Source organism: Equus quagga, chromosome 4 (genome assembly GCF_021613505.1).
Source record: "Equus quagga isolate Etosha38 chromosome 4, UCLA_HA_Equagga_1.0, whole genome shotgun sequence".
Taxonomy (NCBI): Eukaryota; Metazoa; Chordata; class Mammalia; order Perissodactyla; family Equidae; genus Equus; species Equus quagga.
This window is the reverse complement of record NC_060270.1, coordinates 25,860,796-25,873,237: the sequence shown is the minus strand read 5'-3', so window position 1 is coordinate 25,873,237 and position 12,442 is coordinate 25,860,796. Positions and strand designations below refer to the sequence as shown.

The 12,442-nt window shown below is 37.1% G+C and overlaps 1 protein-coding gene across 1 annotated transcript in view; it reads left to right on the top strand.

Annotated features, from left to right (window-relative positions):
• OSBPL11 (oxysterol binding protein like 11) overlaps positions 1–12,442 on the top strand; it is an 81,416-nt gene that overhangs the window by 65,378 nt on the left and 3,596 nt on the right. The window contains exon 11 of the mRNA XM_046658880.1: positions 2,334–2,516. Within this exon, the coding sequence (XP_046514836.1) occupies positions 2,334–2,516 (183 nt within the window). The remainder of the gene's footprint in view (positions 1–2,333; positions 2,517–12,442) is intronic.

The window sequence follows — 12,442 nt, the reverse complement described above, 5'->3', positions numbered from 1 at the left end:
TCTAAAGGGATTTGTTGTAGGTTTCTTTATATAGTGGTATTGAGTAACATTATGGACAACATTTTCTTTAGTATTTGTGCATAAAATGTAAGTATCCTTCTTATGAGTATTTCTTATATATATCAATGAAACCTAAAGCTAAAATCTTAACTTTCAATCAATGAAAGCTTTCTATATGAAGGCAAGTTAATAAATCTAGTGATTTTCTGGTATTCCAAATAGCTATAGAGACAGGGTCTAGACAATCTAACAAGCCAATTTGATGTCAAGTTTTTAGAAAGTGAGAGAGCAAATACCTTATCAATTATCCCCATTTTAGAGATGAGTAGGATGACAACTTAAGATTTAGCTCTTTGGTAAGTGTCTTAAGGGCAGCATATTCTGTTATTGGTTGATGCGTGATCTAGATGTGTGTGCTTGAGCTATTTAGATATTCATTTACTTATTATCTGTGATTGCTTTCATGCTACAATGACAGATGTTAAGTAGTTGTGACAGAGACAATCTGGCCCCATGAATCCTAAGATATTTACTTTCTGGTCCTTTGCAGAAGTTTGCCAACCCTTCATTAGACCGTTATGATGAATTATTATATGCAAAATGAGGCGAGGCCCTTCTTCCTCCTTGTGTTCCGTTTGCAAGTTCCTCATGGCCTACCTCTAGTATGTGTGCTTCTTTTTCCCTGCCCCAGTTCTCTTCACACTGCTCTTGCAGTGTAGCTGCACTAAGCAGCAGGGACCCCATGTGACCCAGTGTGCATCAACAGAGACCCAGGGTTTACTTGTCGAGTGGAAAGGCATGTGGGAGATAAGGATAACTTGAGAGATTGTGCTGTGGCAGTAAAAGAGAGATCAAATGAGGAACAGATTATTGTTCCTTAGTTCTTGGAGTATAGCTCTAGGTATGTGTGGATGGAGGAGGGAAGAGATAAGTGTTCCGTGTCATCTCCTCATATCCTGTTTGGTTAGAGATAAATTTTTAAGAAAGGGAACAATGTTGGCAAATGGAATCAGAGAGGAAACATGAACATCATAAGAAACATTCAGTCAGGCAAGAAACCCTTAGCAGTGGAATTAAGTTCATATGCTTTGAAATATAACCCAGAGTTCCCACCTTTACTGTAATCAAGCAGCCTTGTAGTCATGGTGTTCTTTGTATCCAGTGAGCTATAGTTACACCTAACTTTTGATTTTGGATGTTTGGTTTGCTCTTGGATTCCAAACTCCTGTACACCTTGATCTCTAAGATCTAGTTCATAGGTCATTTGCTTATTGGCCCCTACACCTCTGCCTTGAGCTCTGGGTTTGCAGACCTTTAACTTCTGATTAAAAGCTGTGGGCTCCCTAAATTCAACTATGTCCCTCTGGTTCCCAGGCCCTTGACTTATACCTGACATATGCTACCTAGGGTTCCTGAGCTGTCACATGACCCTCTGGGCTTTGGTCCTTTGAATTCCCTTTTGAATCCAGATAAACCATAATCCCTGGCACACTGGTTAGACCCTGACATTTGCCCACTGGTCTCTGAGTACTGAACCTCTATCTAATCTGACCCTGTTATTGTTTCCTACAATGAACAGAAAATACTTCATTGAAAATAGTTAGACCTGTTCCTATTCCAACTTTCATTTGAGCTGCATCCTACCTGTCAATAAACCAGCCAGATAACTCTTCATTAAACTTTCAACAACAGTAGTGTTTGAGTCCTAAGTTCTGTGTTGATAATAATGTTTTGCATACCAGTACTCTTCTAATTTTTCTATTTCACCAAGAGAATTTAAAAATTTTCAACTTTTCTATTTTTCTACTCATTGATTTGTCTGGTCTCTATATTTAATTTAAAATTAGGCTTGCGCAGTTTTATAAAGAATTGATATATCCATAACTCAAAATATAATGACTACGAACTTTTAAATAAATTGACCTAGTTAAAAAGAAAGTCAGATTGTAATGTTGTAACATTTTTAGACTACAATAAAAAAGAAATGTTAATATTTTTCATATTTCTACTTAGTTTTAATATTATGATAATTTTGTTTGTAGCAAGCATTTTATGATAATTTATGGTGATTTAGTCTCTGGTTTGATTCCCAGTATTCTTTCTAAAGATTAAAATTGATGTTATTTGAAAAAATGCTAATTAAAAAAATTATCTAGTAAGCTGTCATGGGATTTATAAAGAGTCTGACTTTGCCATTGACGAATTGAAGTGAACTGTTTAACCAGTTTGAACAGAATTTACAAGGAGCATTCTTGGGTTTCAGAATCCTAAGAAACAAACCTAATATCACTTATTGCACTCAGAGCATGTCTTTATTTTCTACCTGCCTCCAGGGTTACAGGTGAAGTAAAACACAACATCACCAACACTGTGGTATGCAGAGTGCAAGGGGAATGGAATAGTGTTCTTGAGTTCACGTATAGCAATGGAGAGACGAAGTATGTGGACTTGACTAAATTGTCAGTGACAAAGAAAAGAGTAAGACCTCTGGAGAAACAAGATCCATTTGAATCCAGGTATGTCATCCTCCCATCCACCCAGAAAAGAGTCAGAAGCTATGGATCTTAATCTAAGCCTTTTCACTAACTTGCAACCTTGGGTAAGTCACTCCACAACTTTACACCAGCTTCCTCATGTGTAAATTGAAAGGGTTGGTCTGGTCTGATGCTCTTAAACCCATTATCAGCTATGACCTTATATGATACACAGTCACATTTTAGTAAAAATCAAACATTTGTAAACTTGGCAAAAGTGTTAAAATTTAACAGTCAAAAGATTACTATCCTTATCATAAAAACTCTTACAAATTATTAACAAAAGGACAGGTGCCCCAATAGAAAAATGAGCAAAGGATATAAGGATGTAGTTCACAAAAATACGGGGAAAAAATGCCCACTGAAAAAATGAAAAGTTGTTCAGTGTAATTAGAATTCAAAGAAATACAAATTAGTTAATAAGACAAATTGTTTTTAAAATACTCTTTTGAGGAAAACTATGAGCTAATAGACGTTTTGATACTGCGAGTTAGTATCAAAGGATATCCTCTGATCAAATATCAGAGGATATTTTGGCAATATATGTCATAGGCCTTTAAAAGTCAATGAGGAGGATCTGTATGTGTTGATAAGGTTAGTCTCCAAATGTGTTTACAGTGGTGCTTCTGGAGAGGAGTACTGCAGTCTGGGAAGCAAAAAGGCGCACTTTTCATAGAATGCCCTTGTGTACTGTTTAAATTTTCTATCACATGGAAGTATTGCTGTATCAATTTTTTAAAAAGAGTACAAGGAAAGAAAAAAAGAAATACAAGGAAGCATTGAACATCTTAATTTAAGATTACATGAATAGAACCAATCAATTTATAACTAGATGTGGAAAGGGATTAAATACCCATTAACCAGATACTCAGATTGGGTCAAAAAGTAAAACAGTAATGATTGAAAAAAAAAATTCTTCTAAGGATTTATCCTAAAAGAGAAGTTCTCAAGGTTTGGTCTGCTCAGAATTTTTTCATAATAATGCTAAGATGTTGTTTCCCTTTTTCACTCTGTTAGCAGTTGCATGCGTGGTGCAAAAGCGATGGTGGATAGCACTGCTGAGCCTTAGCGCTGGTCACAGCAGTGGCACCAGATCACACTATACAAGTAGTCACTGTATCTTCACTGCCACGTCCTTGCATTTTTTTTTAGATGCCAGTTTCTTTTTTTGAATATCCTTGAAAAAGCAGTACAGATTATTAGTTTTATGCTGTCTAGACCATCGAGTACCCATCTTTTTAATATTCTGTGTGACAAATTGGGAGTATGCATAAAACATTCATCTATCTACTAAAGAAGAACAGTGGTTATCTGGAGGAAAAGCACTTGTGCAGTTGTTTGAGTTACAAGCTGAACTAATTACTCTTTTCGTGAAACACCGTTTTTAGTTAAAAGAATGATTGACAGAAAAACTATAGCTTTTCTAATTTCAATATTGGGCAAACATTTTTCTTGTAAATGAATGACATGAACATGGCACTTCAAGAAAACAGTTGACAATATTTGTTGCTAATAATAAAATTTCACTGGAAATAACCTAACTGTCCATCAACAGATGAGTAGATAGATAAATTGTGGTATATGGACACAATGGAATGTTATTCAGCCATAGAAAAGAAGAAAGTCTTGCCATCTGTGACAACATGGACGGACCTTGAGGGCATTATGCTAAGTGAAATAAGTCAGACAGACAAAGACAAATACTGTGCAATCTCACTTGTATGTGGAAACTCGGGGGGAAAAAACTCATAGAAAAAGAAATCAGATTTGTGGTTACCAGAGGCGGGAACCGGGAGTGGAATTGATGAAGGTAGTCAAAAGGTACAAACTTCCAGTTATAAGATGAATAACTACCGGGATGTAATGTACAATATAACGACTATAATTAACACAGCTGTATGGTATATTTGGAAGTTGTTAAAAGAATAAATCCTAAGAGTTCTCATCACGAGGAAAATAACTTTTTAATTTTTTTGTATCTGGATGAGATGATGGATGTTAACTAAACATTGTGGCAATCATTTCACAATATATGTAAGTTATTATGCTGTACACCTTAAACTTACACAGTACTGTATGTCAATTATATCTCAATAAAACTGGAAAAAAAATTTAAGCTTCAAGGCAAAAATCAGTTTCGGAAAACTTGTATCTGCCACCATGAACTTGGAAACTTTCCAGGTAAAGAGTTTTCTGATGAAATTGGTGGTGATATTAATAAATGTGGATTTTTTTAAACATTATATAATAAAATATGTGGACACCTAGAAGATCATTTTTCAAATGATCAATGCGTGATATTACAAAATCATTCAAGATGCCATTCAAGATCCATTCAAAAAATGCATTCAAGATGCCAGTTAGACCATTAGATTTCCATATAGCAGAGTATGAAAAATTTATTGACATTTTTCAGTTTCCACATTTCAGCTAACTTTAAAAATCTACCACTTACTGAGTTTGATATAGTATCAAAGAATTGAATTATTTGAAAAGTCTATTAAAATATTCTTCACTTTTTCAACTGTATATCTGTGTGAGGCTAGATTTTCTATTTATATTTTAAAACAGTATATCACAACAGATTGAATATAGCTGCAGATACAAGAATCCGCCTATTATTAAACCAGGTGTTTGAGATACTGCTGGATTCTCTTTGCCAAAATTTTATTAAAGATTTTTTTATATCTACATTCATGAGGGATATTGGTCTGTTGTTTTCTTTGGGGAAAAGTTCTTTTTTAATTTTTATGGAGATCATGTTGGTTTATAACATTGTGTAATTTCAGCTGAACATTATTATATATCAGTTTCTGTATAGACTACGTTGTGCTCACCACCAATAGTCTAGTTTTTGTCTGTCACCATACATACGTTCCCCTTTACCCCTTTCGCCCACCCGCAACCCCCTTCCCCTCTGGTAACTACTAATCTGTTCTCTTTATCCATGTGTTTATTTATCTTCCACATATGAGTAAAATCATACGATGTTTCTCTTTCTTTGTCTGGCTTATTTCTCTTAACATAATACCCTCAAAGTCCATCCATGTTGTTGCAAATGAGACGATTTTGTCTTTTTATGGCTAATATTCCATTGTATATATAAATCACATCTTCTCTACCTGTTCATCTTTTGATGGGCACTTTGGTGGCTTCCACGACTTGGCTATTGTGAATAATGCTGCAGTGAACATAGGAGAGCATAAATCTCTTTGTGTTGTTGATTTCATGTTTTTTGGATAAATACCCAGTAGTGGGATAGCTGGATCATTTAGTATTTCTATTTTTTAATTTTTTGAGAAATCTTCATACTGTTTTCCATAGTGGCTGTACCAAGTTTGCATTCCCACCAGCAGTGTATGAGGGTTCCCTTTTCTCCACATCCTCTCCAACATTTATTTTTTGTCTTGTTAATTACAGCCATTTTAACAAATGTAAGGTGATATCTCATTGTAGTTTTGATTTGCGTTTCCCTAATAATTAGTAATGTTGACCATCTTTTCATGTGTCTGTTGGCCATCTGTATATCTTCTTTGGAAAGATGTCTGTTCATCTCCTCTGCCCATTTTTTGATCATGTTGTTTTTTGTTGTTGTCGAGTTGTATGAGTTCTTTATATATTTTGGAGATTAGCTCCTTGCTGGATATATGATTTGCAAATATTTTCTCCCAGTTAGTGGGTTGTCTTTTCATTTTGTTCACAGTTTACTTTGCCTTGCAGTAGTCCCATTTGTTAATTTTTTCTTATGCTTCCCTTGAGTGAGAACACTCGTGTGTTCAAAAATATACTGCTAAGACCAATGTCAAAGAGTGTACTGCTTATATTTTCTTCTAGGAGTTTTATGGTTTCGGGTCTTACATCCAAGTCTTCTTTTTTTTTGATGAAGATTAGCCCTGAGCTAACTACTGCCAATCCTCCTCTTTTTGCTGAGGAAGACTGGCCCTGAGCTCACATCCATGCCCATCTTCCTCTATTTTATACGTGGGACGCCTACCACAGCATGGCTTTTGCCAAGCGGTGCCATGTCTGCACCTGGGATCCGAACCGGCGAACCCCAGGGCGCCAAAGTGGAACATGCACACTTAACTGCTGTGCCACCAAGCCAGCCCCAATATATGAGGGCTGAATACTGCCATTTTATCTCTTGTTTTCTGGTGGTTCTATATTTCCATTGTTTCTTTTCCCTTTTATTTAGGACTGCCATTTCAATTTGGTGGTTTTCTGTGATAGTTTTTTCAGTTTTCTCTTTATTTGTGATTTGTGGCTCTGGTGTGGTTTTTTTGTTTTTTTTTTTGAGGAAGATTACCCCTGAGCTAACTACTGCCAGTCCTCCTCTTTTTTGCTGAGGAAGACTGGCCCTGAGCTAACATCCGTGCCCCTCTTCCTCTACTTTATATGTGGGACGCCTGCCACAGCATGGCACGCCAAGCAATGCCATGTCGGCACCAGCGAACCCTGGGCCACCAAGAAGCGGAACATGCGAACCCAACTGCTGTGCCACTGTGCTGGCCTCTCTGCTCTGATTTTTTGTTTAGTGGTTATCATGAGGCTTTTATAAAAGATTTCATAGATGAGGGGCCAGCCCTGTGGCCAAGTAGTTAAGTTCGCATGCTCCACTTCGGCAGCCCAGGGTTTCTCTGGTTCGGATCCTAGGCGCGGACATGGCACCGCTCATCAGGCTATGTTGAGGTGGCGTCCCACATGCCACAACTAGAAGGACCCACAACTAAAAATACAACTATGTATTGGTGGGATTTGGAGAGAAAAGCAAAAAAAACCCAAAGATTGGCAACAGTTGTTAGCTCAGGTGCCAATCTTTAAAAAAAAGAAAACAAGATTTCATAGATGAGATGGTCCGTTTTTTGATAGCCTCATATCTCCATTAGCCTAATCAGGTTCCATCCTTTTCCTTTTCCCCTTCTGCATTATTGTTGTCACAAATTGTTCTTTTTTGTATTGTGAGTTTGTGACCGAATTGAAGTGTTTATAGTTATTTTTCATGCTTTCTTTCCCTTTATCTTTTCTGTTTTAATTGTTTACTAACATAGTCTAATAGCTGCAATTTTCTGATTCTGTCTGTTTTTCTCCTTGCTTAAGGTTTTATAAGACTTTGCTTTTTAGTTTCAGATAGGAGGGCTCTTTTCAACATTTCTTGTAAGGCAGGCCTAGTGACAATGAACTCCCTCAGCTTTTGTTTATCTGTGAAAGTTTTTATTTCTCCATCATATCTGAAGGATACTTTCACTGGATAGAGTATTCTTGGCTGAAAGTTTTTGTTTTTGAGTATTTTGAATATATCATTCCACTCTCTCCTAGCCTGTAAGGTTTCTGCTGAGAAATCCACTGAAAGCCTGATGGGGTTCCTTTGTGGGTTATTTTCTTCTGCCTTGCTGCCCTTAATATTTTTTTTCCCAGTTTTAATAGTATATGACTTGAAGGAGGTGTTTTTGCATTGATGTAATTAGCAGTTGTACTGGCTTCATGTACTTCTAAGTCCACTTCTTTCCCTAGGTTTAGGAAGTTCTCAGCTATTATTTCTTTGAAAGGGGCCTGCCTGGTGGCACAGCAGTTAAGTTCGGACCTACACACTGCTCATCAAGCCATGTTGTGACGTACAGAATAGAGGAAGATTGGCACAGGTGTTTAGCTCAGGGCCAGTCCTCCTCACAAAACAAAACAAAACAAAACAAAAACCTCTCTGTTCCTTTCTCCCTTCCTTCTACATCTGGAATACCTATAATCCTTGTGTCACTTTTCCTAATTGAGTCAGATATTTCTTGAAGAATTTCTTCACTTTTTAAAAAGTTTAATTCTCTCTCCTCCTCCACCTGAAGCATTTCTATCCTCTAAATCACTAATTCTGTCCTCCATAATGTCAGCTCTCTTTTTTATGGTTTCTGGATTATTTTTTATCTCATTAATTGTGTTCTTCATGTCTAGAATTTCTGTGGTTTTTTGGTAAGCTTCAGTCTCTTTGGTGAAGAATTCCTTTTGTTCATTTATTTTATTCTTTGAGCTCTTTTAACTATCTTTCTGAGTTTTCTTGTAACTCATTGAGTTTCTTTATGACAACTATTTTGAATTCTCTGTCATTTAGATTGTAAATTTCTGTGACTTCAGGATTGGTTTCTGGAGACTTGTCATTTTCGTTCTGCTCTGAATTGTTATTCATAGCATTTGATGAATTGATCTTTTGCCAGCACATTTGTGGTAGTATCAGGTCGCAGATTCCCCCTACCACTGCTGGTGGAGGGGTAGACCGGAGTTATGTTTTCTGATCCCGACCCATTTGCTGGAATTTGTGCTGATGGGGGTGCTCAGTGTTTGTGCAGGCTGGCCTCAGCCACTTGGTGGCACATGCATGCACAGGTGGGACCTCTTTGCTCTACCAGCAGGTTGCTCTCTGCAGGCAAGTACACAGCACTCGGCAGGGGACCAGCCAAGATGCTATGCTAGGTGGGATGGGAGGGGTGCTTTCTTTTGTCAGTGGGCCGGCTCTGTACTTGCTGGCAGCTCAGTTGAGCCACCACCACTCTCAAAGAGTGTTCCCACAGGCAGGTCCACTGTGGCACAGGGGGCACTCCCACCAGCCAGGCCACCACTCCAAAAGTGATCATGTACAGGCTGGGTTGCCCCCACCTCCTCTTACAGTCATGTTGGCCGCTGTGTGAGGACCCGTGACCTAAATCACTGCCATCAGAGAGGCAGAGGGGTCCACTCACCCAGTTCCACTGCTTTCCAGGAATCCAGTTCACCCTCCTTCAGCTGTATCACTGCATGGATCTCTCAGGCATCCTGTTGTGCTGTGTAGAGAATCCTGTGTTGGTTAATGAATGTCCATTTTGTTGTAATTTAGAGGGGAGAGACAATGGGAACAACTCACTCCACCATGATGCTGATGTCATTCTCCTTTGGAGGAAAATTTTTAACTACAAATTCAACATCTTTAGGTCACAGGGATATTTCGGTTATCTATTTCTTCTTGAGTGAGCTTTGGTAGTTTGTATCTTTCAAGGAATTGGTTCATTTCATCTAATTTGTCTCATTTACTGGTGTATAGTTCATAGCATCCCCTTATTTTTCTTTTAATGTGTGTAGGATCTGTAGTGATGTCCCCACACTCATTCCTTATATTGGTAATATTTTCTTTTCCTGATCAATATGATTAAGGACTTACTAATTTTATTCAAAGATCTAGTTTTTGGTTTTGTTTGTTTTTGTCTCTATTTCTGTTTTCTTTTTATTGATTTCTGCTTTTATCTTTTTTTTTATTTCCTTTTTTCTGCTTACTGTGTGCATCATTTGCTATTCCTTTCTCTAGTTTCTTAAAATGGAAGCATAGGTCAGGTGTTAGCAAGCTTCCATAGAAGGCAAGGGAGTAAGGATCGTAGGCTTGATGGGCCAGATAGTCTCTACCATAACTACTCGTCCTGCCGTTGTCGCGTGAAAGCAGCCATAGACAGGGAGCAGATCGATGTCGCGATAAAACTTTATTTACAAAAACGGTCCATGCACCATGGTTTGACCGCTGGTTTAAGTCATTAGTGTTTCTTCTTTCCTCATATAAATGATTAATACTATTTATTTCCCTCTAAATCTGCTTTATCTATAGCCCACAACATTTGAACTTTTGATATATATTTTCTGATTTCCCCTGTGATTTTTTTTTGACTCATGAAGTTGTCTAGTAATGTTTAATAAGGTTATTTAGTTGTTTAATCTCCAAATATTTGGAGATTTTCTAGATGTCTTCCCATTATTCACTTCTAATTTAATTTTGTTAAAAGAATATACTCTGTATAGTTTCAATCCTTTAAGTTTATTGAGATTTGTTTTGTGGCCCTGAATACATTCTCTCTTGGTACATGTTTCATGTGCACTTGACAAGAATGTGTATTCTGTTGATGTTAGGTGAGAGTTCTGTAAATGTCAATTAGGTCAAGTGGGTTGATAGTATTTTTCTAGTCCTCTGTATCTTTACTGATTTTCTGTGTACTTATTCCAGTTATTGAAATTACCAATAATAATAGAATATTTCTCTTTGTAGTTCTATCAGTCTTTACTTCATGTTATTTGAAGCTCTGTTATTAGGGGCATACACGTTTAGGATTGTATGTCCTCTTGATGCACTGATTCTGGAATATCATGAAATGATCTCTTTGTCTCCGGTCTCAGTTCTTCCTTTGAATTCTACTTTAATACTAAAATTGCCACTTAAAAAAAGACTTTATCGATATATATTTTACATATCATGAAGTTCACCTGTTTCAAATGTACAATTCAGTGATTTTTCGTAACTTTCCTGAGTGGTGCTATCATTACCATAAATCAGCTTCAGAATCTTTTCACTCTCCCAGAAGGTCCCTCATGCCCATTTACAGTTAATCCCCATTCCTACCCCGAGTCTCAGGGAACTCACTTTCTGTCTCTATAAACGTTCCTTTTCTGGACATTTCAGATAATTCAAATCTTACAACATGTGCTCTCTTCTGCCTGGCTGGTTTCACTTAGAGGTTCATCTGTGATGTAGCATGTATACTTATTCTAGTTGGTGTGAAATAGTATCTCATTGTGATTTTATTTTTTTCCTATTTATTTTTGTGTGTGTGAGGAAGATTTGCCCTGAGCTAACATTTGTTGCCAATCCTCCTCTTTTTTTTTGCTTGAGGAAGATTAGCCTTGAGCTAACATCTGTGCCAGTCTTACTCTATTTTGTATGTGGGATACCTCCACAGCATGGCTGATGAGTGGAGTGGGTCCGCACCTGGGATCCAAACCCACAAACCCTGGGCTGCTGGATTGGATTGTGCGGAATATTAACCACTCAGACATGGGGCTGGCCCCTCGTTGTGATTTTAATTTGCATTTCCCTAATGACTAATGATGTTGAGCATGTTTTCATTTGCTAAATAGCCATCTGTGTATCTTCTTTGGTGAAATGTATGCTTGTATCCTTTGCCCATTTTTGTATTCAATTGTTTGTCTTCTTATTGGGTTGTAGGAGTTCTTTGTAAATTCTGGATACAAATCCTTTATTGGATATATGTTTTGCAAATATTTTCTCCTAGTCTATTGCTCATCTTTTCATTTCCTTGGTAGTGTTTTTTTTAGTATAGAAGTTTTTGTTTTGATGAAATGAGATTATCAGTGTTTTCTTTTATGGATTATAGTTTTGGTGTTGTATCTAAGAAATCATTGCCTAATCCAAAGTCTCAAAGATTTTTTCCTAGATCTTCTTCTGAAAGTTTTATTGTGAGGTGAGGGTCCAAGGTCATCTTTTTGCATGTGAATATCCAGTTGTCCCAGCACCACTTGATGGACAGACTATTCTTTCCCCAAATAATTGTCCTGGCAGTCTTCTTTTGCTTGGAGTTTGTTGAGCTTCCCCTTCCCTGTGCTATGCCTATAAACTCTCTCTAGCCAGTGAGTTGGAGCACTCATAGGACTCCCCTCGTTTGTTTCCCTACGCTCAGGAATCACTGTCCTGTGCTCCCTTTTGCTCAATATCTGCAAACCATTGTTTCACTATATTTTGTCTGGTTTCATCGCTGATCAAAGGCAGGAGAGTAAATCTGGTCCCCATTACTTCATCATGTCCAGAAGCAGCATTGGTCTCTCTTGTATTTCAGCTTTTTAAAAATATATTTATTTATCTTTTCACTTATTATTCCCTAGGTTTCTTAAAAATAAAAAGCTTGCTTTTATAACTTGGGAAAATACAAATTATTTTTAATTTAAAAAGGAAAAGCAAATGCAGCAGCATCTTGGACATTAGTATCAGCCACACAGTATCAGTATTTTTGAAACTCATAGGTATGAAATTAGAAAATAGCTCTGACTTAGAAAATGTAATTTTAAAAACTATTGTTAATTTTGAGGGTCTCAGTTCTATTTAATTATCTTTTTTT